This window comes from Mirounga angustirostris, unplaced genomic scaffold (assembly GCF_029215605.1).
Source record: "Mirounga angustirostris isolate CCGP_5_RB_7025 unplaced genomic scaffold, mMirAng1.0.hap1 SCAF_4, whole genome shotgun sequence".
In the NCBI taxonomy this organism is placed as follows: Eukaryota; Metazoa; Chordata; class Mammalia; order Carnivora; family Phocidae; genus Mirounga; species Mirounga angustirostris.
Genome location: NW_026991712.1, coordinates 165,843,816 through 165,869,082, shown reverse-complemented (window position 1 = coordinate 165,869,082; position 25,267 = coordinate 165,843,816). Strand labels below are relative to the sequence as shown.

General features: G+C 49.7%; 1 protein-coding gene across 4 annotated transcripts; it reads right to left on the bottom strand.

Moving 5' to 3' along the window:
* Positions 1-128: 128 nt before the first annotated feature.
* BSDC1 (BSD domain containing 1) lies at positions 129-24,944 on the bottom strand. 4 transcript variants are annotated; one of them, XM_064589539.1, is made up of 12 exons: positions 24,898-24,944; positions 24,574-24,634; positions 19,020-19,136; positions 16,685-16,852; positions 14,797-14,851; positions 12,093-12,208; positions 11,552-11,620; positions 11,305-11,383; positions 9,841-10,320; positions 4,813-4,888; positions 3,116-3,219; positions 129-1,690 (listed from the first exon to the last, which is right to left on the bottom strand). In XM_064589539.1, the coding sequence occupies exons 1-12, from the start codon at positions 24,906-24,908 to the stop codon at positions 1,575-1,577; spliced, it is 1,452 nt and encodes a 483-aa protein (XP_064445609.1). In that variant the 5' UTR covers positions 24,909-24,944; the 3' UTR covers positions 129-1,574. The 4 variants fall into 4 exon arrangements, with proteins under 4 accessions (XP_064445609.1, XP_045754145.1, XP_064445610.1 ...); XM_045898189.2 differs by lacking the exon at positions 4,813-4,888; XM_064589540.1 differs by lacking the exon at positions 16,685-16,852.
* Between the last annotated feature and the right edge of the window lie 323 nt (positions 24,945-25,267).

The following is a 25,267-nucleotide window of genomic DNA, read 5'->3' as shown; positions in this document are numbered from 1 at the left end:
ACCCCTCCCTGCCCCCCCGCCCCTTCCCCAGGCTCCACGCAGGAAGCCAGCCTGCACACTGTGTCCGTCCTGCCTTGCCTCCAGGGCAGCTGCTGTTGGGGACAAGAACAGACCCCCAGACTTCCAGCTTCTGTTGAATCTCTTTAATGCTGTTAATGGCAAGTCTGGAAAAGGTTCAGGACAAAGTTCTTTTTTCTTTTTTTTTAATTACAAAACTAACAGCTGTTAGAATCTTTTTTTTTTTTTTTTCTTCCCTTTTTTCTTTTCCTGGCTACAAAATACTCTGGGGAGATGCATTATAATTTAAAATATATAATATTGCACAAACAACCAAAAGGTTAATTAAACTAAAGAAATAATTACAAAGAGAAAAACCCCATCCCATCAAAAAAAAAAGATTCAACATTCTTTCCATCCCACCCCCCTCCAATGAAGGTTTGAAGTGGAAGGGACCACCACTCTCTTGGCAGACCTGACCACAATCCCTTTACTTCACTGGTGAATACACCAGATTATGTACCAGAATCACCAGAGCAGCATCATGAAGCACCAGGGTCTCCAGGAATTCCTGCAGCCCCTCATTCCCCCAAGAGAGGAACAGCTTTACCAGAGTGAAGGGTGAGAGCCACAAAGACTGGGTCAGTCTTCAGGAAGAAGAGCTTTTGCAGAAGCCTGATGAGTCTCAAGAAGTTCACCCCCAGCATAGCCCTTCAAGCAGCAGAAGGGCTGAGGTGGAGAAGTTGGGCTTACTGGAGTTGTAAGTACTCGGCTTTGATCGCTGCTCCGTACCGCTGGTAGCTGGCTTGTGTCCTAAGCTACAGGGGGGTCGAGGTGGGTAGCTGGTTGGACAAGGTATCCCGCCAGGCAATGCACAGAAGGGCCTGAAGTGACCCCCTCCCTTCTTGAGGAGGGGAAGAAATGCAAGAGCAGACTCTTGCAGGTGGCACGGCTGGGCTAAGGACTTGGGTGCATCTGACATGAAGAAGCCCTGGGAGAGGTGTTGGGGACATACCAGCCTGGGCTGGACAGAAGGAAGGAGGTGGGAACTCAGGGTTTGGTCTCTAGATTCGGAACCACAAGGAACCTTTCTGGGAATGGAAAATGCCTGGGAGGGGAAGATCCCCAAGAGAGGCAAGTTTCCCAGAGACGAATGCCTCTTACTCACTAGGCTAGAAACCAGGATGTGCTTGCCATCCTGTCTAGCCAAGGACAGGTGGGATGGCCTTCCTTGCCTGCTTATGGGTGGACAGAGTGTTGTCTCAGCTTCCTCCAAGAGACTGGTGCTTAGTTTCTGTCTACACAGGTAGAAGGGCTAGAATTATCCCTTGGGACTTCCCAGCAAGAGTCCCTAAGAACAGTGGGTGTTCAGCAGAGAAATGTAGGCTCTTCTGGTGAGGAGGGGTAGGTCTCCTCCCCCTTGAGTCATCCTATGGTTGGCACAAGTCAGAGTTCCTGGTTTGGATTTAGTGAGCCCCTTCCCAGATGTGAGCAGAGGCCCAAAGGACCAGCAAAGAGCCACCCAGAATCTGTACCCGAGCTCTGGTTGACAGAGGCCATTGGGGGGACATTCTCAGTCAGTGTCTTCCAGGGCTGGGCTGAGACGAGCGAGGGGGTGGGAGGTTCTGTGGGCAGGGGGAGCTGCACGCTCTGGCTCCCCTCATTCCCAGTCCTCCCACTCTACATCTTCCAGCTGCAGACAGGAGGGGATAATGGAGAGCACAAACACATATTTACTCCTCTCAGTCAAGCCCAGACCCAACCTCCCCTTGCTGCCTCCATTTACGGATAGCCTCCCCTACCCTGCCCAGTCCTGCCTTGGGCCATACCCTCCTGCCCTCTGTGAGAGTAAACCACTGTCTTAAGGAATGTGTCTGGGGAGCAGAGCTATCCTCTGCCTAAGGGGTGGGTCTGCTACTCTGATCATTCCGGACCCAAAGGAAATGCTTCCACCAGCCAACACTGGATGCCCCTAGGAACTATGTCGGTCAGTCCCTGAAGGAGAACTGGAGAGGGGCACTGCCATGAGGGTGCTCACAGGCTCTTCCTCAGGGGCTCCAGCACCCTACTCCCCCAGCTGAAGTCTCCCCAGGGAACTTTCTATTGGCCTGCTGTCAACTGATCCCGGGTATGAGAGGTGGTAGGAGGTGGTAGAATGACGCTGCTTAGGTATACGGCTGTCAGGTTTTACTGAGGGCCGCAGAAACACAGAGGGCATTGAGCCCCTGGGACATGAGAGGGGATCAGGGGCCTTCTCCGCCCTGGGCATAGTGAGGTCACAGGAGCCAAAGACTCTTGGGTAGGTCTCTACCTCTCCCCAGGCTTCAGTTTTCCAATATGAAAACCAAGGCCCTGCCTGTCTCTCTCATCTGTTCACCCCTTTATAGCCGGTTCATGAGCTACATGATGGAAGGAATCATGTGGTTCTTGTGTGACTGTGGAAATAGCATGGACTTGAATCAGACGTCTGGCCTGGAGCCTCAGTCCTGTCACTTAGTAGTTGTGAGAGCTTTTCCCCCTGCCTTCCATTCAAAATGACCCATTCTTGACTGTGGCAGGTAACGAAGCATAAGAGTAGGAAGGCCTCTGAGCTTTCTAGCCGACGGGTTTTGTGGCAGCTTCAGTAATGTTCACCACCTGCTCCCGTGTCCTCGGCACGACGCCTAACACGTCTACGTGCATTGTCTATCACAGCTTACAAGCTTCTAGGGCCAGTTCTAGGTTTTCGATTGTGAAACAGAAGCTCAGGTTAAGTGACTTGCCCTAGATCACACTGTCTTTTGCCCCAAGGCCAGGAAATCTGTTCGGGACCATCCCTGCGGACCATGATGTGGGGCAGGGTTTGGAGTACATTTTTTTTTAGTAGTTCCTCAGGTGACTTTCATGCAGAGCTAATGTCAGGAACTCTCCCACCATCCACCCTGGAACTGAGGGGAAGCAGAGCCTGCTGATGGGAAGTGTTCAGGGCCTGAGTGGGAGGCTCCAGCACCCTTCTGGAAGCTGCCATCTCAGAGAGGAGCAGGGATCCACCCTTAGGGGACGGTTGGCCTGATGGGGAGAGTCCTCACACACTGGGAGCATTGAGCTTGCTTCCCTGAGGCCAACCAGGTCCACTCACCTCCCCAGAAGCATCCACTTTGGAGAGTGCCATCTGCACTTCCTCTTCGGTCATGTCCAAGTCGAAGTCCTTTTCCCAGTCCTCGCTGATGTCTGTGCTTGAGCCTGGAACCAAGATCCACAGTGTTAAAGGCGGGAAGGGGTATGTCTGAACAGTCTGTAGCTGGGGGTAATGGTGCTCTTTAAAAGGGCCTGGCAGGGACGCCTGCATGGCTTAGTCGTTAAGCATCTGCCTTTGGCTCAGGTCATGATCCCAGCAGCCTGGGATTGAGTCCTGCGTCGGGCTCCTTGCTCAGCGGGGAGCCTGCTTCTCTCTCTGCCTGCCGCTTCCTCTGCGTGTGTTCTCTGTCTCTGACAAATGAATAAAATCTTAAAAATAAATAAATAAAAGGGCTTGGCAAATATACAACAAAGGTCTTAACATTCTGTTGTCACTCTGACTCAGTGATTGTACTTTTAGGAATCTATTCTAAGGAAAAACGCTGGATTCACTCAAAGATTTAGCCAAAAGGATGTTCACTGCAGTGCTGTTTATAGTGATGAAAATTTAAAAAAAAACACTTGAGAGTTCACTGATAGGGAATTAAAAACATAAATAAATGGTGTAGTCACATGATGAAACATTATGTGACTTTTTTTTTTAAGATTTATTTATTTATTTGAGAGAGCGAGAATGAGAGAGAGAGAGAGAGAGAGAGTACATGAGTGGGGGAGGGTCAGAGGGAGAAGCAGGCTCCTCGATGAGCAGGGAGCCCGATGCGGGACTCGATCCCGGGACTCCAGGATCATGACCTGAGCGGAAGGCAGTCGCCCAACCAACTGAGCCACCCAGGCGCCCCATTATGTGACTTTTAAATGTTAGGCTGCAGAACACTTCTACACATGGCAACATAGTCTACAACTATTAAGTGAGAAAAAGAAAGTTACTGTAGTGGAGAAAGCACTCTGGACCAGAGGCTCCCCAAAGCCACAGACATCTTCCAGAAGACATAAACAACGAACCTCTTCCTCTTCACCTACTCCACTCTACCTTCACTGACCTTGCTAGTCCTGAAACACACCAGACACATTCCTGCCTTAGGGCCTTTGCATGGGCTGTTCCTTATACCTAGAACTCTCTCTCCTCAGACATCCACAGGCCAACTTCCTTGCCTCCTTCACACCCTTGTACAAACCATCCCACCTAAATGCGGCCTACCCCGACTATCCTACTTTATTTATTTTTAAAAGATTTTATTTATTTGAGATAGAGAGAGTGAGTGAGTGAGAGAGCGTGAGCAGGGCGGGCAGAGGGAGAGGCAGGCTCCCCGCCGAGCAGGGAGCCCAATAAGGGGCTTGATCCCAGGACCCCCAGGACCATGACCTGAGCCTAAGGCAGATGCTTAACCGCTTAACCAACCAGCCACCCAGGCGCCCCCCCAAACCATCCTACCTTATACTTGAAACCCGCCCACTCCCCTCACTCTGCTCTACTTGATCTGTGTGTCCACTGTATTTATCAACTCCCGAATTCATCACATCACGAGACTTAGTTTGCTTATTTCTAACAGAGGTACTGGAATGTGCGCTCCCTGAGGGCAGGGATCTTTGTTTTCGCCAAGTGCCTTGAATACAGAGTTTGTGCTCAGTGAATATACGTGGGACCCTTTTCTAAAGCAGGGTCGGTGGACTACAGCGCGGGGGCCAAATCCAGCTTACTGCTTGCTTTGGGAAGTGAAATTCTGGAGCACAGCCATTGCCATTTGTTTCCATACTGCCCATGGTGGCGGCTTTCCTGCAATGACAGCAGGGCCAAGGCGTCCCGTCAGCCCGAAATATTTGTGATCTGGCCCTAGAGAGAAAAAGCCTACTGATCCCCGCTCTCGGTGATTCTGGGGCCTGCTAAGTTTGGCAATCACTGCTCTAAATATTCACATTTGGGCATGACTTCTTATAGGCAATGTAAAAAAAATGTACACATGAAAGTTATTATAAGAAAACGACAAAAATAGTTTAAAAAAAGTATATGCGGAAAAAAGTATATGCAGTGTGATTCTATTTAAAAAATATGCTAAGATGCTTGTACACATAGAGAAAAGATGCATAACATTCCCATAAAAATACTAACAATAGTTACCTTTAGGTGATGAGGTCAGGGGGTAATTTTCCCATTCTTCCTCCCCCCCCCCAAAATGAACACATACTACTTTGTATTTTTTTCCTGTCTATTAAAAGCACCTTCAAAGAGAGCAGGTCCCTGATCTCTCAGTGGCATGACCTATAAACATGTCCTTGCTTTTGCTTGCTCAGCTTGCTCCTCACCAGGCACCCAGGCTCTGACACCAACCCCCCCACCAAGCGCCCCTACATTCCTTATAAGGGGTCTTGCACTGTGCTCCTTCCTAGCCACCTGGCTAGCCACCAGCATCCTTGTAAGATCATTCATGGTCAGGGGCGCCTGGGTGGCCCAGTCGTTATCTGCCTTCGGCTCAGGTCATGAGCCCAGGGTCCTGGGACTGAACCCCGCGTCGGGCTCCCTGCTCTGTGGGGAGACTGCTTCTCCCTCACCCACTCCCCCTGCTTGTGTTCCCTCTCTCGCTGTGTCTCTCTCTGTCAAATAAATAAATAAAATCTTTAAAAAAAAAAAAAAAGGATCATGCACGGTCTCTGGAGCCAAGCAGACCTGGGAGGAATCCCTACTTTTTTATCTATTGTGTAGTCTTGGGTAAGTTATTTTGGGCTTCAGTCTATTTATGAAATAAGGATAAAACCACCCTCTGTAGAGAACCGCACAGATGATAATGCAGATGCCTGTCTCCCCACCCCCCTCCTTCAGCTCCCGCAGGTCCAGGTAGTGACCCAGAATTCTGCATTATAAATAGGTACCCCGGGTGATTCCTTGTAGGCCTGGGCCTGCAGTTCTGAGATACATCAGTGCTAAGAGTAGAGGGGTCAATGTGAAGTGCATGTCACATGTACGCACAGTGGGAATTTAACAGACGGGGCTGTCAGTGGCACCGTCTCCGAGGTAGGTCATTTCGTGTGTGGCCCCGGGACTGGCCAGGGCAGAACGGCGACCGAGACCCAGCTCTTCACACGCCACGTCCAAGTCTCCCTAGGCCTCCGGGACACTCTGGTGGCACACACCTGGCTACCTGTCAGTGCAGGCTTCCTGGGGGGTTAGAAGCCGGACGGACTCCTGCCTATTCCTCATCTCAGAGCTGGGGCTGTGGCCATGGCAGCTTTCCCTGACCTCAGGTTGCCCTTCAGGAATGTGAAACTCTCTTTTTCAGGCTTTAAATTCGAGGGCAGCCCTTCCAGGTGTGGAAAACAGAGTATCAGCTTACAGTTTTGAGGCACTTCACCTCTGAGGCGGGTATTAACAGTCCCAATTTACAGGGGACGAGATGAAGGCTTCGAGCGGCAGAGATGAGAATCGGGGCTTTCCTTCCCATGTGCCTCCTCCCCCCTTCCTGTCCTGTCACACGACAAGGGTACTAAGAGCTCCCTGACACTGTGCACCTGGCAGAGAACGGATTTAGGCCAAAACAATTTTAAGCTTTCATAGAGTTTTACCGTTGTTGTTTTAAGAAAGGGGAGTTTTCGGGTGACTACTAACCTCCCAGTGCTGTCATTCAGCTCATTTTATTCTGTTTAACTACAACTCTATTTCCCCAGAGAAGAAATGGGAGGCAAAAGCCACTCCTAGGTCAGTCATTGGGGAAGGAGGGCCTTGAGCCCAAGGGCTTCTTCTAGTTCCGCAGGCCACAGGCCTGTCCCTGTCTCTCCTCCCCCTTCCTGCTGAGGGAACCTGAGCAGGGTAAGTCCAGTCTCTTAGATTAAATGGATCTTGGGACAAAGTGCAGGTGGGAAGCAGCTCTGCAACGACAGTAACTGCCCCGGGACCTTGCTGAGGCCACCCCAGGAAACTGCTGCATGCAGGGACCAAGCTCTTCTATGTCATCTAAGGATATGGACGTAAGAGGGAAAAGGAGTCACGGTCTCCAAGCCTTCATTCTTTTAAGATTCACTCTCTCTACTCTGTTCCCACTATGCCCCCCTAGTCCAAGACCCCAGCTTCCCCTAAGTGACAACTGCTTCTGGTGGGTCTTCTGCAGCGACTCCCCAGGCCTCTTGCATCCCCCCCGAGTGTGTCAGAGGCAGGACAGCAGAGCGATGAAGAGCTCGTGCTGCAGCTTCCCCTAATCTCATTTCGTCCCATTTCAACCCACCACTCATTTTTCTGACCCCGCTCTCCCATGGCCCAATTCCCCACAACCGCTACCTCAAACGGCTCTTCGTACCACCCGGCCAGCAACCCCCCACCACCTTTTGGGTCCATCACCTACTCTTCACCTTCCTAAAGTACTATTTTACACTTTTCTAAATACTTAGTGGGTGGGTGATTGATCTCCGTTTCCTTCTAGTAAGTAAAAAAATGGGGAAAATTACCCAGATCTCTTGGGCTTCTGTGAAGACTGAATGATACGCATCTCCAGTGCTTAGCACAGAGCTATACAGACATACAGAAAGTGCTCAGAGATGGTTTCTTATTATCATTTCCCCAAAGCAGGGCTCTACTCAGATTTCTTCCCTGAGGACCTATCATGAAAGTTATTCCCAATTTATAGAGGAATAAATGGGGCTTAGAGAAGATCAGTAACTTTTCTGAAGTCACATGGCTTAGGAGCAAGGTTGGGATTTGAACCCAGAACTGTCTGAACCCCAGAGCCTGAGCCCTCATCCTCTACACGTAGAGCTCTCCGGACCAGTCAGGCATATAATGTGAGCAGCGTGCCCTGCTGCTTTATGGCACCAAGTCCAACCTTCCCAGTTCGGCTTAAGGCTAAGCTCTTAAGTTCTACTTCTTTTTTTTTTTTTTTTTAAAGATTTTATTTATTTATTCATGAGAGACAGAGAGAGAGAGAGAGAGAGGCAGAGGGAGAAGCAGGCTCCCAAGGAGCAGAGAGCCCGATGCAGGACTCGATCCCAGGACCCTGGGATCATGACCTGAGCCGAAGGCAGACGCTTAACCATCTGAGCCACCCAGGTGTCCTTAAGTTCTACTTCTGAGCTAACCCATCCACCCTTCTTGTTCCTCCCTCTCCTGGGAGATAATACAACAAAGTGGGCTTTCGCCCCCGCCCCCTGGGTGCCCCGTGGCCTCTGCTATCGGGACTTGGTGGGCCCCTCAGCCGGACTACCAGTCCCCCGCACCCGCCCAAACTCTCCACCTCTCCTCTACAACACCTGTCTCCTCGGGTCAAACAACCGCCGGTGCCCCGAAGGTTCCTTCTTTCTCTGAACTTCTCCGGCACCATGCCTGTCCCATACTGCTTCCCGCTTCATCATAAAGCCTGCTGCTTTTGCCCCTCCCTCCTCAGTGTCTCATAAAGAGCGGGTAGGAGCTCAATGGATGACCTCACTGAATCAGAGCCAGAAGGGAAGCATTGTGTTGGAAACTGGAAACCCTACCGTTTCCATCAGGGAGCAGGGTAGGGGTGGGGTGCGGCCAGTTTCCCTTCCACTGCAGCAAACCAGTCTCTCACTGCACCAGTAGGCGTGGGCTCACCTGCTGGGCAAGTTTTGTGGCCGACTGGTACCGTGTGTCAGCAGAGATTGCGTGTGTGTGTGCGTGTGTGTGTGTGTGTGTGTGTGTGTGTGTGTGTGTGTGTAGAGAGGCCTTGCTGACAATCGGCTATCTCTGAAGAGGTATTCTGGATGTGGCAAAAAAAAGTCAACACCAGAGCTATCACTGTCCTTTAATTCCAGGAATTAGAGAAGTTCCCCTTTGACAAGAAGTCAGTCTCCAGTCTAAAATTCCATTATACAGATAAGAAACTAAGCTTTATTATTTAAGCTGGGTCACAACAAGTTCATGAGTATTCATTTTATTCTTTTTTCAACTGTACGGAAGTGTTGTTTATATGTTTCATACTCATAATAATGCAGGAAGCTTAGGGAAGCTAAATGACTTTTCTGAGGTCACGCAGGGGAGAAGACCTCTGTCATCAATCAATGCCACAGGGATTTCCAACCCAGCATAAGGCTGCATCGTCCAAATGCATGGAAACTGGCACAGTGTGGTAGCTAAGGGCATGGGCTCCGAGTCTGAGAGACCTGGGTCTGAATCTGGGCCTGCTACTTCCTGGTCATGTGAATCTGAGCAAGTTACTTAACATTTCTGAGCTTCACTTTCTTCATCTATAAAAGCGGACAATAATACTGACCTCACTGGGCTGTGAGATGTAATGAGAAACTAAGTGCAATATAACACACTAACCTCGCACAAACCTTACTTCGTTGAACCTAAGACCCCAACGATTGTTAAGATGCACCCTTATTTCAGAAAACAGGTACATTTTGAGGTGCCTGGGTGGCTCAGTCATTAAGCATCTGCCTTCAGCTCAGGTCATGATCCCAGGGTCCTGGGATCGAGCCCCACGTGGGGCTCCCTGCTCAGTGGGGATTCTGCGTCTCCCTCTCCCTCTGCCTCTCCCCCTGCTTGTGCTCTGTCTCTCTCTCGAATTAATAAAATCTTAAAAAAAAAAAAGAAAACAGGTACATTTTAAATGGATGAAATACGGTAACAACTACTTAATAGATAGCAGCTGTCATCACCATCAGTATCACAAATGAAGGACAACTGCTGCTGGGACCCTCCCAAGGGATGAGGACACAAGTCTGCCTTATGGGGTAGCAACGCTTGCCTGCCCCCCCCCCCACTGGGCTTTGGCCTTGACTTACCTTTCTTTCCATTGTTAGAGGGTGTAGACTTCCCACTGTCCGAGTTCAGCTCAAACACCCGTAAGTCTGTGAGTACCTCCTCCCTCAGAGTCTCTACTCTGGCAGGAGGCCTGGGCTCGGGGCCGCTAGGGCGGCCAGCAGGGGGCTGGGGCTTGAACGGAGCCGGGGGCGGGGGTCCAGTCTCACCCACATCTACAGTCAGGCCCTGTTCCTCCAAAGATGCCTCGAGAAGCTTCTGGGACAGGTCCTTGGGCGGCAGCGGTGCCTCAGCGGCAGCGGCAGCCTTAGCCATCTGCGTTACGACGGAAACGCTCTCGCTGCTCTCTGACGGAGTCACCTCTGTAGGAGGCTCAGCGGGAGCCACCGGATTCTCTTCACAGGGGCTCAGGGGGCCAGGTCCTCCTTCAGGGGATGGGGAAGTTTGGGCCACAGGAACGTTTGCCTCTTTTGGAGATGTGGGTGAAATGCTCACAAGTTCCTCTGTCGAGAGAGAAAAGAAAAGAGGGCTATGTGCCCTGGTCAGCCCCAAGACAACCTTGGAGCTCTCTGAAGACAGACCTCAGGTTCCTGCCAAAGCTTACTCTGATCAAGACTGAAGGGTGCCAGTGTCCTCACCCTCTCCCCAACATGGTTCATCCGCAGATACCCCCTGTCGGTCAAAGTCTCTCCTACCCACAAGGCCTAGCATATGTCTGGCGGACACTCAGCTTCTGGCAACACAGCCCAAGATGGTATTATAGGTTAGAAAGTTAAGATTTGACAGTGAATCAGTTCTGGGTTTAGGACAGGCTCTGCTATATTCGCAGTGTATGATCTTGGATAAGACACTTAACTTTCCTTAATAAAGAAAATAATAAAGAAAACAATAAATGTGTTAATGGCATGCAGGTGGCTCTAACATACTATCCTAAGCTGAGCTACCAGACAGAGGATGCTCAGCTACCACCTTAAGCCAACAGTTCCCAAACCTGGCTAAGCCATGAACTTTACCAGGGGAGCTTGTTAAAAATACAAGTTTGGGGGTGCCTGGGTGGCTCAGCTGGTTAAGCATCTGACTCTCGATCTCAGCTCAGGTCTTGATCTCAGGGTCACGAGTTCAAGCCCCGCGTTGAGCTCCCATGCTGGGCGTGAAGCAAAAAACAGGCTCGGCCACATCCCCACAGAGTCTCATTTAGAATGGGGGGAAGGCAATCTGGAATTCCAATAAGCATCCCAGGTGACTCTGATGGGGCTGGTCCGTGGGCTGGCCGGGGAATCTGCTGCTCCTGACACACATGATTTCTGTACCTAAACCAGGAATTCCACCAGCCCAGGCAAACATTTCCTTGTTAGTTCAGCCTATCCTCAGCATGTACAGACGTAGTATACATGCCCTGTACTTCCCTGGCTGCCAGGTCTCTCCAGTGCTCACAGAATGGCCAGACGGTCCCCAGAGGCACGACAGGACCTATTACTATCTCTTACCTTCTTCCTCCTCCCAGCCAGGCTCTTCAGAGATGCTCTGTTCTGCCCGTTGCTTCAGGGCATCCCTCCGGGCCTGCTCCTGAGTGTGGGGGAAAAAGATGGCCAGCAGCAGTCAGGGCAAGCTCTTCTCAGACCCTGGCCCTGATCCCAGAGCTCTTGGTACCCTGTGCCCCTTCTTCCCTCAACAGAATCCAGCCTACTTCCCCAAGGGCTGCGTGGAGGACCTCCCCAGGCCAGGCCAGCATACCTGCTCTAGTTGATGGACTTTATAGAAATACCGATGCCAGAATTCTGAATGGGAAACAGCTGCTGGGACCTGGAGGGAGGGGACAGTGGAGATGAGACTTTGGGAGTGGTTGTGTAGGGTCTGTGTCCCCAGCCTTATCAGCCTGCCCCCAGCTGCCCTGGATTTCAGATGTGGTTAAGTGGCTGAGCAGTTTTTCTTAGAGCACTTACACCCTCCACCCCCAGACCCATGTTCCTGGCCCAACTTAGCCAAGGAGGGAGAACAGAATTCCCATCAGGCCTTGCTGGCCCTTCCATTTCTCACATGACTGCCAGAAACCAAGTGGCTCCAACTGCTCTCTCGGGCTTTTGTGATTTTCCTCCCACCTTTCCAGTTGTTCCTTCTGAGTCTTCAGTGGGCTCCTCTTTTCCTTTCCTTATCTCTTCTCATTCTCCTTTATCTCCTAAGGCAAGGTGACTCTGCAAGGACTCTAGGTATGTCCCTCCCACCTCCCGACACCTGAAACCGAAGCTGGGTAAGGTCCTGCCCTCTGGGCCCTCACCATCTTGGTGTAGAGGGCCCGGATGGAGGGGCTGCCTGCAAGGAGCTCTGAGATCTCCCCCTTCTTCTCTTCTAGGCAGAACTGGGAAAGCCAGGCATCAAACAATTCCGGGGGCCCTGCAGAGGGACAGACACTGATGGTCAGTTTCCTAGGTCTGGAGAGAGAACATTGGGTCTACAGAAAATACATCTAAGTGTGGACAAGGACAGTGAGGAAAGCTCAAGGTTTTTTTCAAAGCCATTTGGGCAAAGGTGGGGGGTCAGGAAGGGTGATGGGGTAGGTAGGCCTCACTGGTATCATGGCAAGGCACTGAAAAGTGATCTCTAGAATGGGCTGCAGTCTGCATGTTCTCACACACCTGCTCGCTTTTTAGCCCACTACACTTGGCTACTGAACCCCCTCCTCTCTGAAACCGCTATTCTCAGGTCCCCAGGGGGCCCCATGTTTGCAGTCTAAAGGCTACTTCTCTGCCCTCCCTCATGTGACCAATCCATCTTCTGATCCTGGGAGCCACTTGTCCTTGTGAATGCCCTCTTCTCTCCTGGCTTCTTGGGCTTTTGTGATTTTCCTCCCACCTTTCCAGTTGTTCCTTCTGAGTCTTCAGTGGCCTTCTCTTTTCCTTTCCTTATCTCTTCTCATTCTCTTTTATCTCCTAAGATAAGCTCCACTAAACCACAAGTTTCCACCTCTCCCTCCCCTGACAACTCTTCAGTCGCTCTTTGCAGCCCCACCTACCCTTCTGGGCTCCAGATCTAGGGGTCCAGGTGTCCCCTGGACACTTCTGCCTGCTCAAGTGCAGCAAACCCCATGTGTGCTCATTTTCTTCCCTCCCAAGCTGTCCCACCTAGTTGTCCACCAGAGCCCTGGGTGCCCTCCTGGACTCCTCCTTTATCGATCACTCTGGATTCCACTTCCTCAGTGTCTTCTGTATGCACACTGTCCTCTTCATTCCACCTGCCACTCCCTAGGTTCTGGCCTTACCTCTGATGTGGGGATTCCTACCAAGCCTCCTACCCAGTCTGCCCATCTTCTATCTTTCTCTATTTTATCCTTTACAACCATGCTTGATGACTCTTCTATAAAATGCAAAATCTACTCACCCAGGCCTCAAAACCCTTTAGGAGTTTTCTAGGGAGGGTTTTTAATTTATTTTTATTTTATTATTATTATTATTACTTTTTTATTAAGTAAACTCTTATGCCCAACATGGGGCTGAAACTCATGACCCTGAGAACAAGAATTGCATGCTCCACTGACCGAGTCAGGCAGGTACCCCTCTAGGGAGGGCTTTTTCTTTTTTTTTTAAGATTTATTTATTTTAGGGTGCCTGGGTGGCTCAGTTGGTTAAGCGACTGCCTTCAGCTCAGGTCATGATCCCAGGGTCCTGGGATCGAGTCCCGCATCGGGCTCCCTGCTCTGCGGGGAGCCTGCTTATCCCTCTCCCACTCCCCCTGCTTGTGTTCCCTCTCTCGCTGTGTCTCTCTCTATCAAATAAATAAATAAAATCTTTAAAAAAAAAAAGATTTATTTATTTTATAGAGAAAGACAGCGTGAGCAAGTGAGTGAGGCGGGGGAGGGACTACAGGGAGGGAGAGGGATAAGCAGACTCCTCTTTGAGTCTTTGATCTCAGGACCGTGATCTCACAACCCTGAGCCAAAACCAAGTGTAGGGGGCTCAACCGACTGAGCCACCCAGGTACCCCTAGGGAGGGCTTTTTAAGCTAGGATCCAAGGATGGGCTTCAGAGGGTCAAAGAATTCCCCTATTGCATTATAAAATTTTGTGGAGAGAGGGTTTGTCACTATCAACAGATTTTTAAAGACCTTTGTGACTAAAACAAGGTTAAGAACTACTTGAGGCATTTAGAACAAAATTCAAACTGCTTAGTCTGGCACCCAAAGCCCTTCCGAATTGGCCCCCACCAGGCCCCCACCGGCAACTCTCACTGCCTCCTTCCCTCACATGCCCCTCTTCAGCCTTCCCCAGTGCAGAAGCTTCAAATGTCCTGTTGCCACGCTTGAACGCCCTTCCCCCACTGCTAAAAGTAAAATTAGTTTACTTCTTTTTTCTTTTTTAAGTAGGCTCCATGCCCAATGTGGGCCTTGAACTCAGCACCCTGAGATCAAGAGTCGCATGCTCCACTGACTGAGTCAGCCAGGTGCCCCAAAATTAGTTTACTTCTAATTCATCCTTAAAACCTCAATCTGAGTGTCACCTCCTAGGTTCCCCAGGTTGGGCTGCGTGCTTCCTCTCTGGGTTCCCATCTGGGGAAGCAGCACTCTATCCCTACTATCGTTGCTTTATCCACAGTTTCCCGTTTCTCTTTCCTAACAGCACATTCCCGGAGGTCTGGACTGGGGTGAGGGTTTGACTCATTTCTGAGCTCCAGTTCCCAGCCTGGGGCCTGCTGCATGGCAGGGGCTTGGCAAACAAACACCCAAGAGAAGGCAGGCAGGGCAGCAGGGTTGGGATGCGGCCTGAGTGGAGGCTGAGGGAGTGGAGCGAAGTCTCTGCAGACCGGGATGAACACAGTCCAGGCTCAGGGAGGAAAAGGGACTGACAACCCATCCTACCACACGTAAGGTGCACTCTAGCCCCACTCTGGTCCCGCCACACAGAGGGTGCCAGGCCAATGCTATCAGAGACAAAGAGGGTGCTCATCCCAGAGCCCCTAAAGCCTGCCCCCTCACAGCTACCCCCTCACCATCTGGTTCATTGCAGTAGGTTGCCGGCTCTGACTGCAGACTGTAGAGGCGGGCCTGTAAGAAACAAAGAACGGAAATTTTGGAGTGCTAGGTGCAGAAAACATCTCCTCTCTGACAGCATACCCTACCATTGTTGTTAATTTAGGTGCTTTGAAGATGTCCCTCCCCTATACATTTAGTCCCATAGGAAGTCAACCTCAACCCAGCTTCTCCCCTGCTGGCTGCCAGACCCAAGGGGCACTTGTCAGGTCACCCTATGGCTAGAGAGTGGAGCACTGGGCTAGGAGTGCAAAACCGGGGCTTCCAGAAAAATGGTCTTTCCCTTAGTATTCTACCTTGGGAACTAAGAAAATACAGTGTAAGCAGACTACAAAATTGTATGTATAAAAGGCTTTTGAATTATGTGAAACTTGAAAAATGTTAGTTCAAATATATTATTAAAGTCCAAATTTATGGGCAAATTTTGAAGTAGCTCCCCCAAATTAAAACCATTCATCAAGAATTTCTTAATTTTTTTTTCTTTTTTTAAAAGCTTTTATTTAGGGGCGCCTGGGTGGCTCAGTCAGTTAAGCGTCTGCCTTCGGCTCGGGTTGTGATCCCAGGGTCCTGGGATCAAGTCCCACATCGGGCTCCCTGCTCCGCGGGAGGCCTGCTTCTCCCTCTCCCACTCCCCCTGCTTGTGTTCCTTCTCTCACTGTGTCTCTGTCAAATAAATAAACAAAATCTTTAAGAAAAAAAAAGATTTTGTTTATTTATTTATTTGAGAGGGAGACAGCACAAGCAGGGGGAGGGGCAGAGGCAGAGGGGGAAGCAGACTCCCGACCGAGCAGGGAGCCCGACGCAGGGTTCGATCTCAGCCAAAGGTAGATGCTTAACTGACTGAGCTACTCAAGTGCCCCAAGAATTTCTTAATTTCACAGCCAGTCTGCCAAATGAATTATCTGCTGTGTTCCTGTTACGGCCACAGGAGTGACAAACAGAAAACCTCACCTTCCTTCCTCAGTATCACGTGAAGCAAGGGCTGGCTGTCTAAATCAGAACTTCAGCAAGGGGCTTTGTGATGCACTGCTGTTATAATTTAAAATCCTACAATTTAAGAAATTTCACACTTCCACTCAAATGGTCACTAAGTGGTGGTATTAATACTAGTGCTGAAAGATAATGCTTGAAAAAATCATTATGTTTGGAATGGAAACTCAATGTGGTAAAATGCTGCGAAGGCCAGACTGCTGTGACATCACACTGTGAATTTAGGAGAAAATACCCCATGAACCATAAGAAGTAACGCTGAGGAGATAAAATGTGTAAGAAATATCCTGCCACTGTTGTTGATCTAGGTGCTTTGAAGACATCCTCCCCCACCATGCATTTATTCCCGCTAGAAATCAACCTTCACCCCAATGCTGAGAGTATCATGCCCATACAGGATTCCTTATTATGGCTGAAAGCTGAAGGGAATCCAAATGTGCAACACTAGGGAAATGACTGAATAATGACGCTACCTTCACTTGCAAGAATTTAAAGACATTAAAATGATGATGATTAAGAAAGGTGCTAATATTTTTTATACATTTTTTTCAGCAGGTTACAAAATTGCAGGTATTAAGTGCCTTTCTGGTTAAAAAGAAAAAATCCAAACTATCTTTACCAATGCTAGTAAACAAAAAGAAATGACAGGTTAGACGCCAACGAGAAATCAGTGATTCTCTCTGAGGGATGGGATTATGGATTTAAGAATCATCACCTTCTTGCTTACTAGTATTTTCCAATTTAGTTACATACATGTATTTATTTTCTGGCCTGAACACGTATTGCTTTTGTGAGTGCACACAGGAAGCTAGAACCCAGCACTGTTAGGCACCTGCAGGGGGGGCTGCTAATGAATACCTTGGTGCCATCATAGGGCTCAGCTGTGCCAGAGGGTGTGCCCATCAGGGTGATGACATCGCAGTCTATGGTTTTGTCCGGTGAGGGAGCAAAGGTGTCGGAGATCACTCCTAGGAAGTCAGACAACCCCTTCTTCATTTTCTCTGTTGCCCCCGAGGAGCCTTCAGTCTGCAGAGAGAAGCGGGCAGAGGAAACAGGTGGCCCAGGAGCAGGCTGCAATCTAGGGGATGGGGCACTGAGGGGTGAAGCATCAGGGGCAAAAGTGTGCTCTATGTGTGGGGACCAGGGAAGTGCTCACGGCCTCTCACCCTATCTCTGGGGTTGGAGAAGGACAGAGGTAGCCAGGGTTCCCCCGAACACCAGATGGGGGTGTGGAACAGGGCTCCCGTAGGCCTGGATAAGTCAGAGCAGAACTCTCTGACTGGCTATTTCATAAAAATTTCAAGACCAGTCAGGCTGATCAAAAACTGGCAGGAGAGGGGGCGCCTGGGTGGCTCAGTTGGTTAAGCGGCTGCCTTCGGCTCAGGTCCTGGGGTCCTGTGATCGAGCCCCACATCTGGCTCCCGGCTCAGCGGAGAGCCTGCTTCTCCCTCTCCCTCTGCTTGCCACTCTGCCTACTTGTGCTCTCTCTCTATCTCTGTCAAATAAATAAATAAAATCTTAAAAAAAAAAAATTGGTAGGAGAGGATGCATGTCATACACTCAGTGGGAAGAGGACCCACAGGTAGAGTGGTGGGAAAGGTACTAGTTTTGGAGACCTAAACCTCTCTGAGTCAGTTTCATGATCTGTAAAATGTGGGTAAACAGACTTCCTTCAGAGGGCTGCTGTGACAAATAAAAGATAAGGCATGTACAATGCCTGGGATACAACAAACTTTTACCTAACAGCAGTATTGTAATATTACAATTTCATCACCATCATTCAGGAAGTAGAACATTTTGTATGAAAGGTTGGGGAAATATGGGCAGGATGAGAACAGCTATCCCTGCCTAGAGGCAAACCTGGGACCAGCTGAGGGCCAATGTATGGATCATCTAGAAGGGGCAAGTGGGACACCGAGCTTGAGCCACACTGGTCAGAATGGCCTCGAAGCAAAGCAGAGATGGGATGCTGATAGGGCCAGGCTCTAAACCTCATGGAAACCATAATATTTACTCCTGATGAAGCTATCCAGGCATTTTACAGAGTGCTGGCACATGCTAGCACAGATATACAATCAATGAATGAAGAAAAGGAATGAGTGAATGGAAGAAACGAGTGGCACGTGTGCTACTGGCTGGACTCTAGCAGATCAACAGGGTTACTCCTTGTCATCCATGCTCATCAGCAGCTGTGACTGGCAGGCAGACAGTATTTTACAGGAAGAGTCAACCAAATAAGGTTGGCTGAAAGAACTCCAAAACATGTTTCTCATAACATGGCCTCTAGTCACAAGGCAACTGGTTCAGCTGGTGCTCGAATGAAGAAAGTGCAACTGTCCCAATACTAAAGGAGAAACTGTTCATACAAAACCTGTATGTTATACTTCATCAGAAGCTTGAGATTTGCAGGGACAGCCAACCATACACAACTTTCACTTTTCACACTAACTTTAGAATCTAACTCCTATCTCACAAGAAGATTTGGCTATACATCTTTGATTAATAAAAACAGGGACAGTAAGAATATAAGTTGGCACAACCTTTCTGGAGGGTAGTTTTGCAATAAATATTAAAAGGCCTAAAAATGTACTCACCCTATGATCCTTTCCAGTGTTTTATTATAAAGAAAATATGAAGGGCAAAGATATAGCGATCAGAATGTTCACTGTGGGTCTGTTTATAGTACCAGAAAAAAAATGCAATAGGAAACTAGGAACTGGTTGAACCTACAGAACAAAACAACAGGCCATTTATGATGCTGGAGAGTGAGGTTTGCAATGATTAAGTCAGAAAGTAGGTTACAAAACATGATATTCACTGATTCCAGTTTTGAAAAAGAAAGTGGACATAAGAAACATACGCCCAAATATTAACAGTCATTCTCTCCGGGAGATGGAATTATGGGTGTCTCTAGGTCTTTCTTTTTCTTTTACTTACATGTATTTTCTAAATTGTCTATAATGAATGACTTTGCTAACAGGAAAGCATTTGCTAAAACAATACAGAAATGGGAAAGCCTATTAATACTTATTCTATGTAGCTTGTTTGCCCGACAGACACAATTCTTTCAAAGTGGGAGCCTCTGGGGAGAGACAATCACTTAGCAGTGGAAAGGCTGGGGCGTCCCCACCAGGGGCCCAGGGCAGGTCCGGCTGTGAGGGCCAGGCCCTCAGAGGGGAGAGGCAGTACTCACGGCTAGCTTCTCCTTGACTACGCTGGCCGTGGCCACAATGGTGCAGGCCGCGTCATGCTGCACCACCTGGGTGAACTCCGTCAGGTCTCGCTTCATGAACTCCAAGGCTTCGGAGGACTACGGGAAGACAAGAGAGGGATGACAGAGCCAGCTGGCTCCACTACCCTTTGTTCCTGTTCCCTGGACTTCTTCCGTCCCAGACAGACACACGGAAAACTGAGGTGACGCGCGACGTCTAGGCACAGAAACCATGCTTGCTTGTCCCGGGTCCCTGACCTGGGATTACCAAATAGCAGCGTACAGAAGGACTTCCTGCCGTTCTGAGAATGGGGACGACTCTTAGCCCTGGCGCTGAGAGGCTCTGTGGCCACAAGTAACTCTCACCTAGGCTCGGTTTTCTGTAAAATGAGGGAGGCAGGGCGCCTGGGTGGCTCAGTTGGTTAAGCGACTGCCTTCAGCTCAGGTCATGATCCTGGAGTCCCAGGATCGAGTCCCGCATCGGGCTCCCTGCTCGGCGGGGAGTCTGCTTCTCCCTCTGACCCTCCCCCCTCTCATGCTCTCTCTCTCTCTATCTCATTCTCTCTCTCAAATAAATAAAATCTTAAAAAAAAAAAAATGAGGGAGGCAGCCCAGGTCAGTGGTTCAAGAGCAGGCTGGGGAAGGGGGCGCTTGTCGTCCGGGAACAAAACAGAGTCTGATGCGTTGCTTTAAGTCATGACGTTTGTTTCAAATTTCAAATAACATGAAGAAAAGGTGTGTGATTTTTTTTACCAAAGGGAAGTGTTTCTACTTTTAGGTTTTTTTTTTTTTTGTTACAGGGAGATTCAGTTGAAATAGGAGGCAGTATGTGAAATTATTTGTCTGAAAAGTTAAATGAACATGTCGCATTAGTTTAGAAAGCATTTATGAGTGATTCTTGACATTTAATACCAGTAAAAAGGTGTGTGATTTTTACATTCAACAAAGGGGATATTGAGAGAAATACTGGACTGGATTATCTCTGAGGGGTTCTTGGTTCTATCACTCCAGGATTCTGTTCATCTGTAGAGCAGAATGGATATTTGCTTCGGATATTTGCTTTCTTCCGGCCGCTCAGACGGCACGAGACAGCAGGCCCTCAGCTCTGGTCCAAGTCTTGCCCTGCTTTGTTTCACCCTTACCCACTGTACCTTCCCAGACTACCTCTGTGTTCGCCCTGGCAAGCCTTCTCATTTTACACATGGATAATCAGCTGCATTGTGTGTGTGTGTGTGTGTGTGTTAGCATTTTTGAGGGTTCTTCTGTGGGGAAGGGCCTGCCTGCCTAGTTTTCATCAGCCTGGGACGTCTCTGAATGGGGCAGTGTTGTCTATCGGCCAGAAGCTTCTGGGGAGTGGGAATCATGTCTCCATTTCAGACCCGGGGCTCCTTAATTGGGGTGGAGGGGTCATTTATTAACGCGCTCTCTCTGTCCACTCTGCCATTGCCTTGGTCTAGGCCAACCTGCTCTTTCAAATGCACTCCTTAGAGGGTGCCTCAGAGACCTCTACTACACTGTCCCTGTGCCACCGCTGGGAGTTTCGGAAGTCAGAGCGGTCAGAGCAGACCAGGTTGCCCCCGCTTTACATTCTTCAGTGCTTACACAGTATCCTATGAGCAAGGATAAAATCTTGACCTTCACTTCCAAAGCCCATCTCATCTCACCTCTGGCAGACTCTTAGCCCCTACCACTGTGTCCCTCACTGAGCTCTAGCTGGCTTTCCGTAAGTTTCTCAAATGCTCTAGCATCCTCCCTACCTTTAGGGTGTCTGAACAAACGATTCTAACTCTTTGAAACACATAAGTGAACAAACACAATGAATGAACCCCCTCACCTAGTTAACTCTGGTTCTTCCTTCAGATCTACGCTTAAATGTCACTTCCCTAGAGAAGCTTCCCTGATGCCACCTAAGATTAGCTTGGTTCCCTGCTTCCCAGGGCACCTGCATGAACATTTGTCATGCTGTAGACTTATGATTGCCTGTTCACTATCTAGCTTCCTGGATAAACGGAGTTCTGTGAACATAGAGCCCATGTTTTTTGCTCACTGATGTATTCCCAGTATGGGACATAGAACCTGGCATAGAGTAGGTGCCAAAGAAAGTTTGCTTGTTAAATTTACATGTACCAGGGCAAATTTTAATTATATAACCACTGCCATGGTGATGTGATGAATGGCTGTCTGCCTCACTAGACTGTGAGCTCTGAGGGGACCAGAATGAACCGACATGGTGCCTGCCCTCAAGAAGGTCATCGTCTAGGGACGCCTGGGTGGCTCAGTCGGTTAAGCGGCTGCCTTCGGCCCAGGTCATGATCCCAGGGTCCTGAGATCGAGGCCCACATCGGGCTCCTTGCTCAGCAGGGAGCCTGCTTCTCCCTCTGCTTGTGCTCTCTCTGTCAAATAAATAAAATCTTTGAAAAAAAAAAAAAGAAGGTCATCGTCTGCCGGGCAAAATGCTCACGTAACAGTGTCAGTGTACAAGAGCAGAATGGCAACCAGTGTTTTATCAGGAAGTTGGAAAGCCTTGGTGAAGGGAAGCCTGGACTGAGCACCTAAAAGAATGAGCAGGAGTCAGTAAAGGAAGCCGGGGCACTGCAGGGCACGGGGTTTACTGAGGCCTCTGAGCATTTCAGTCCTAATGAACATTCAAGGTAAAGCAGAAGTAGTTGGGAAGAAAGCTGGAGAGGCTGCCAAGGGCAACTATGGTGGGCTGGTCAGCCCTGTGGGTGATGGGGAGCCACCAAGAGTTTGAAGGAGGTGGGACACGATGACATCTGCATTTTTCATAAGTCACTCCAGGGACTGGCCTGGAGTGCCATGGATCGGTCCAAAAGTGACAAGATTAGAAGACAGAGGAGAAGACAGACACCACAGGAGGCTGCTGTAATAGTTCAGGAAAGAAAATAAAAGAATATGAATAAGGGTAAGTGCTGGGCAGGATGAAAGGATGGGACTGATTCAAGAAATATTAGGTAGACAAGGGTAGATTTAGGGATTAAATAGATGTGTTGAGCGAGGGCAAGAGAGAGTCAAGGAAGAGCCACTGGCTGCTAACCTAGGTGACGGGGTAGATGCAGCGCTGCCAGCTCAGAGAGAAAATGTGAAGGGGGAGCAGGCTTAGAAAGAAGATGATGACAGTGATTCTGGTCATGTAGCGTGTGTGATGACAGCGGGCTATCTGGGACAGTTGTCCAGCAGGAGCGATTCTCAAACACTAAAGCTCAGAGAAAAGGACTAGAAATCACACTATTATGAAAATGGAGGAGGTCACCCAGGAAGAGTTTGTAGAGACAACAGAGCAGTGCACTGAAGACAAGACCCCTCAAACACCACACCTTTAAGGGGCAGGAAGGGAAAGTCATGAAACAGGAAAGAAAAGCCTGGAGATGTGGAGAATTGAGAGCGCATGCCACAAAGCCAAAGGAGTAGAGTTGCAAGAAAGAGGGAGTGATCACTAGTATCAAATGCAGCCGAAAGGACCAGGAAGATAAGAGCTGAAAACCACCTGATGGATCTGGCAAGTGGTAGGTGAAGCTGAGTGTGTTTACAGATAAGCTTACACGTGAAGGCTGCAGGGATGGGGAGGGAGTTGCAGGGATGGGGAGGGAGTTACGAGAGATCATGTTGTTGACCTCAAATAAAAGTAGGAGGCGAGGGTGTCTCTTAGAGGTAAAAGAGGAAGTAGCTGAACAGAGCACTTGAGGGAAGAGTTAGGTTTGGGGAAAGTTTCAGAAGATAAGGGGAAGAAAAGCAAATCAGAGACTGAAAAAGCTTGCTGGGGGGAGGGGGAGTGTTCAGGCCTATATAAACGTGGGGAATCTGTGGTTGGACCAAGGAGCAATGACTTTCTTTATCAGTGTCTGTGGGTAAATGCAAACACGCATATACACTATAGGAGGAGGTAAGGAGCAGAGGAAGAGAGATTACAGCACCATCTCAGAACTGTAGTCTCTAGGGCAATGTATGCTAAGGGGTGCAAGGGAACTGAGGGTCCTGGGAACTGAGTAGTCTAGATGGAGCTGGGATGGGAAGGCAAGGGGGCAAGGGCAAGGCCAGGAAAGCACTGAAAGACCAAGGGGAAAATGGAAGTAAAAATGAACTGGTGGTGTTTAAGAGGTTTCCTCAGCACACTCCTCAGCACTTAATAAAAATAACTGATGCTTATATGCTACTTACGGTGTGCTAAGTATTGTCCCTGGTGCTTTACACACATTATTATTTAATCCTCACAACAGTACTATCAGGTAGGTGTTATTAGTACTCGCATCTTGCAGATGAGGAACTGAGGCCTAGAGAGGTTAAATAACTTGTCCAAGTTCATATAACGGTAACTAGCTGAGAGGGAAATTTAAGTCCCCTCTTTCTGAATGGGGAACTGTCAAAGGCAGAAACAACACCCACAACCTTGCTTCAAACAGGGAGCTCCCCAAGAACGAAGATGGACACAGGAGGTCCTCGCCCAATATTTGCTGAATGCATGTCAGACTCTCCTTCCAGGAGATCGCTCAACAGCTGAGGTCTTTTGAAGTCTTTTCAATTAAACTTCAGTGGGAAATTCCCCTCTTTCTGAATGGGGAACTGTCAAAGGCAGAAACAACACCCACAACCTTGCTTCAAACAGGGAGCTCCCCAAGAACGAAGATGGACACAGGAGGTCCTCGCCCAATACTTGCTGAATGCATGTCAGACTCTCCTTCCAGGAGATCGCTCAACAGCTGAAGTCTTTTGAAGTCTTTTCAATTAAACTTCAGTGGGAAATTCTCTTAGTCCTCATAACAACATAAACAACTCAGGGCATATTCTCAGATTTGCTAGGCTGTAGCTGAGAGGGCTGAACAGGAGCATGCAGGCTAAAGGAGGTATTAAAATGCTCCCAGAAGAGAGGACTGATTTAACCGACATCAGAAGCCTCCTGGAGTCTGCCCTGAAGCAGGACTCGCCCCAATTTCTTGAAGTAAACAGTAATTAACTTTTTCTCCACAATTCACTTGGGCTGGTTTTGACAAACTAGCATGGAGTGGAACAGAAACACACAACAGCCTTGTCCATTGGCAGAGCCAAGGCTCACTCACCCCACAGGAACTGCTGCCTCCCCACTAGACTATGAGCTTTGTGAGGCCCAGGATAGCACCTGTACCCTCAGGACCTGTCAGAGAGTGCTAGCTGTGGCATTCTAGTATTTGAATGACTATAGTAATAAGTTTCTATTGCAGAACTCTTCTTCAAGGCCTAGATCGAAGGTTCTCTCTTCTACGAAGCTGTGAATTTCCTGCGCTGGAATAAACTGCTCTTCCTATGGATTCCTACAAAAGGGCCGCTCCGGCCTTTAAAACAATCTGTATTTCACCGTGGCTAGGGTCACACTGGTCTGAGTCGGGGGTCAGCCCTCCCTGGGACCAACAGGGGATAACCGCAGGGCCCGGGTGGGCCTCATCTCTGAGGCCCAGCGCCCACACTGGTCGGGCGGGGCCGCTCGGACCTGCTTGCATGAGGCGGCGCGAGGCCCTGGCGGAGGAAGGGCGCCGGCCCGACTTACCTTCTCCTTGACTGCCTGGTAGCTCTGCTGCAGCCAGCTCCGCCACCAGCCCACGTCCTCCCTGTGAAGACAGACATATCTGGCGGCCCTGCGGTGCGACTCTTGCCCGCGCATGATCGGGTCTCAGTTTCTCCCTGAGATGTGGTCGGCGGGCTGAGACTTGGCAGACCGCTTCCCCACCCCCTCACACTGAGACTCCACCCCGCCCTTTCAGCTCCGTCCACTCCCGGGCTGGCCTCCTGTTCCCCACGAGGACCCTGGCCCAGCACCCCGACCCTGGGAGAATTCAGGCCCCAACGCCCGAGAGCTGGATGACGGGCTCACCCTTCCGCCATCTTGCCTGCATGACATCACCACTATTTACTGACCTCTGACTTCCGACACGGCACCGCCCCCCCAAGCACCGCCCCAGAGCGCTCGGCCCAATCCTCGCGCTGACACCGCCCTCAGCCCAATCTCCGCCCCGGTCCGTCACCAGGCCCCGCCTCCTCGCGCTCGGTCCACTCTCTGTCCAGAGTTCGCTCTTAAACTCCGCCCCTGAACTCTCGGCCCAATCCTCACTCAATTCGGTTCTCGGGTCCACCCCCAAGCGTTAGCCCTACCCCCACCAACAACTACTTTTTAATCTACGGACTTCGGTTACGGTGGGTGCCGGGGGCCACGTTCGCGGGCCTGGTCCGCGGAGGTGTGGGAG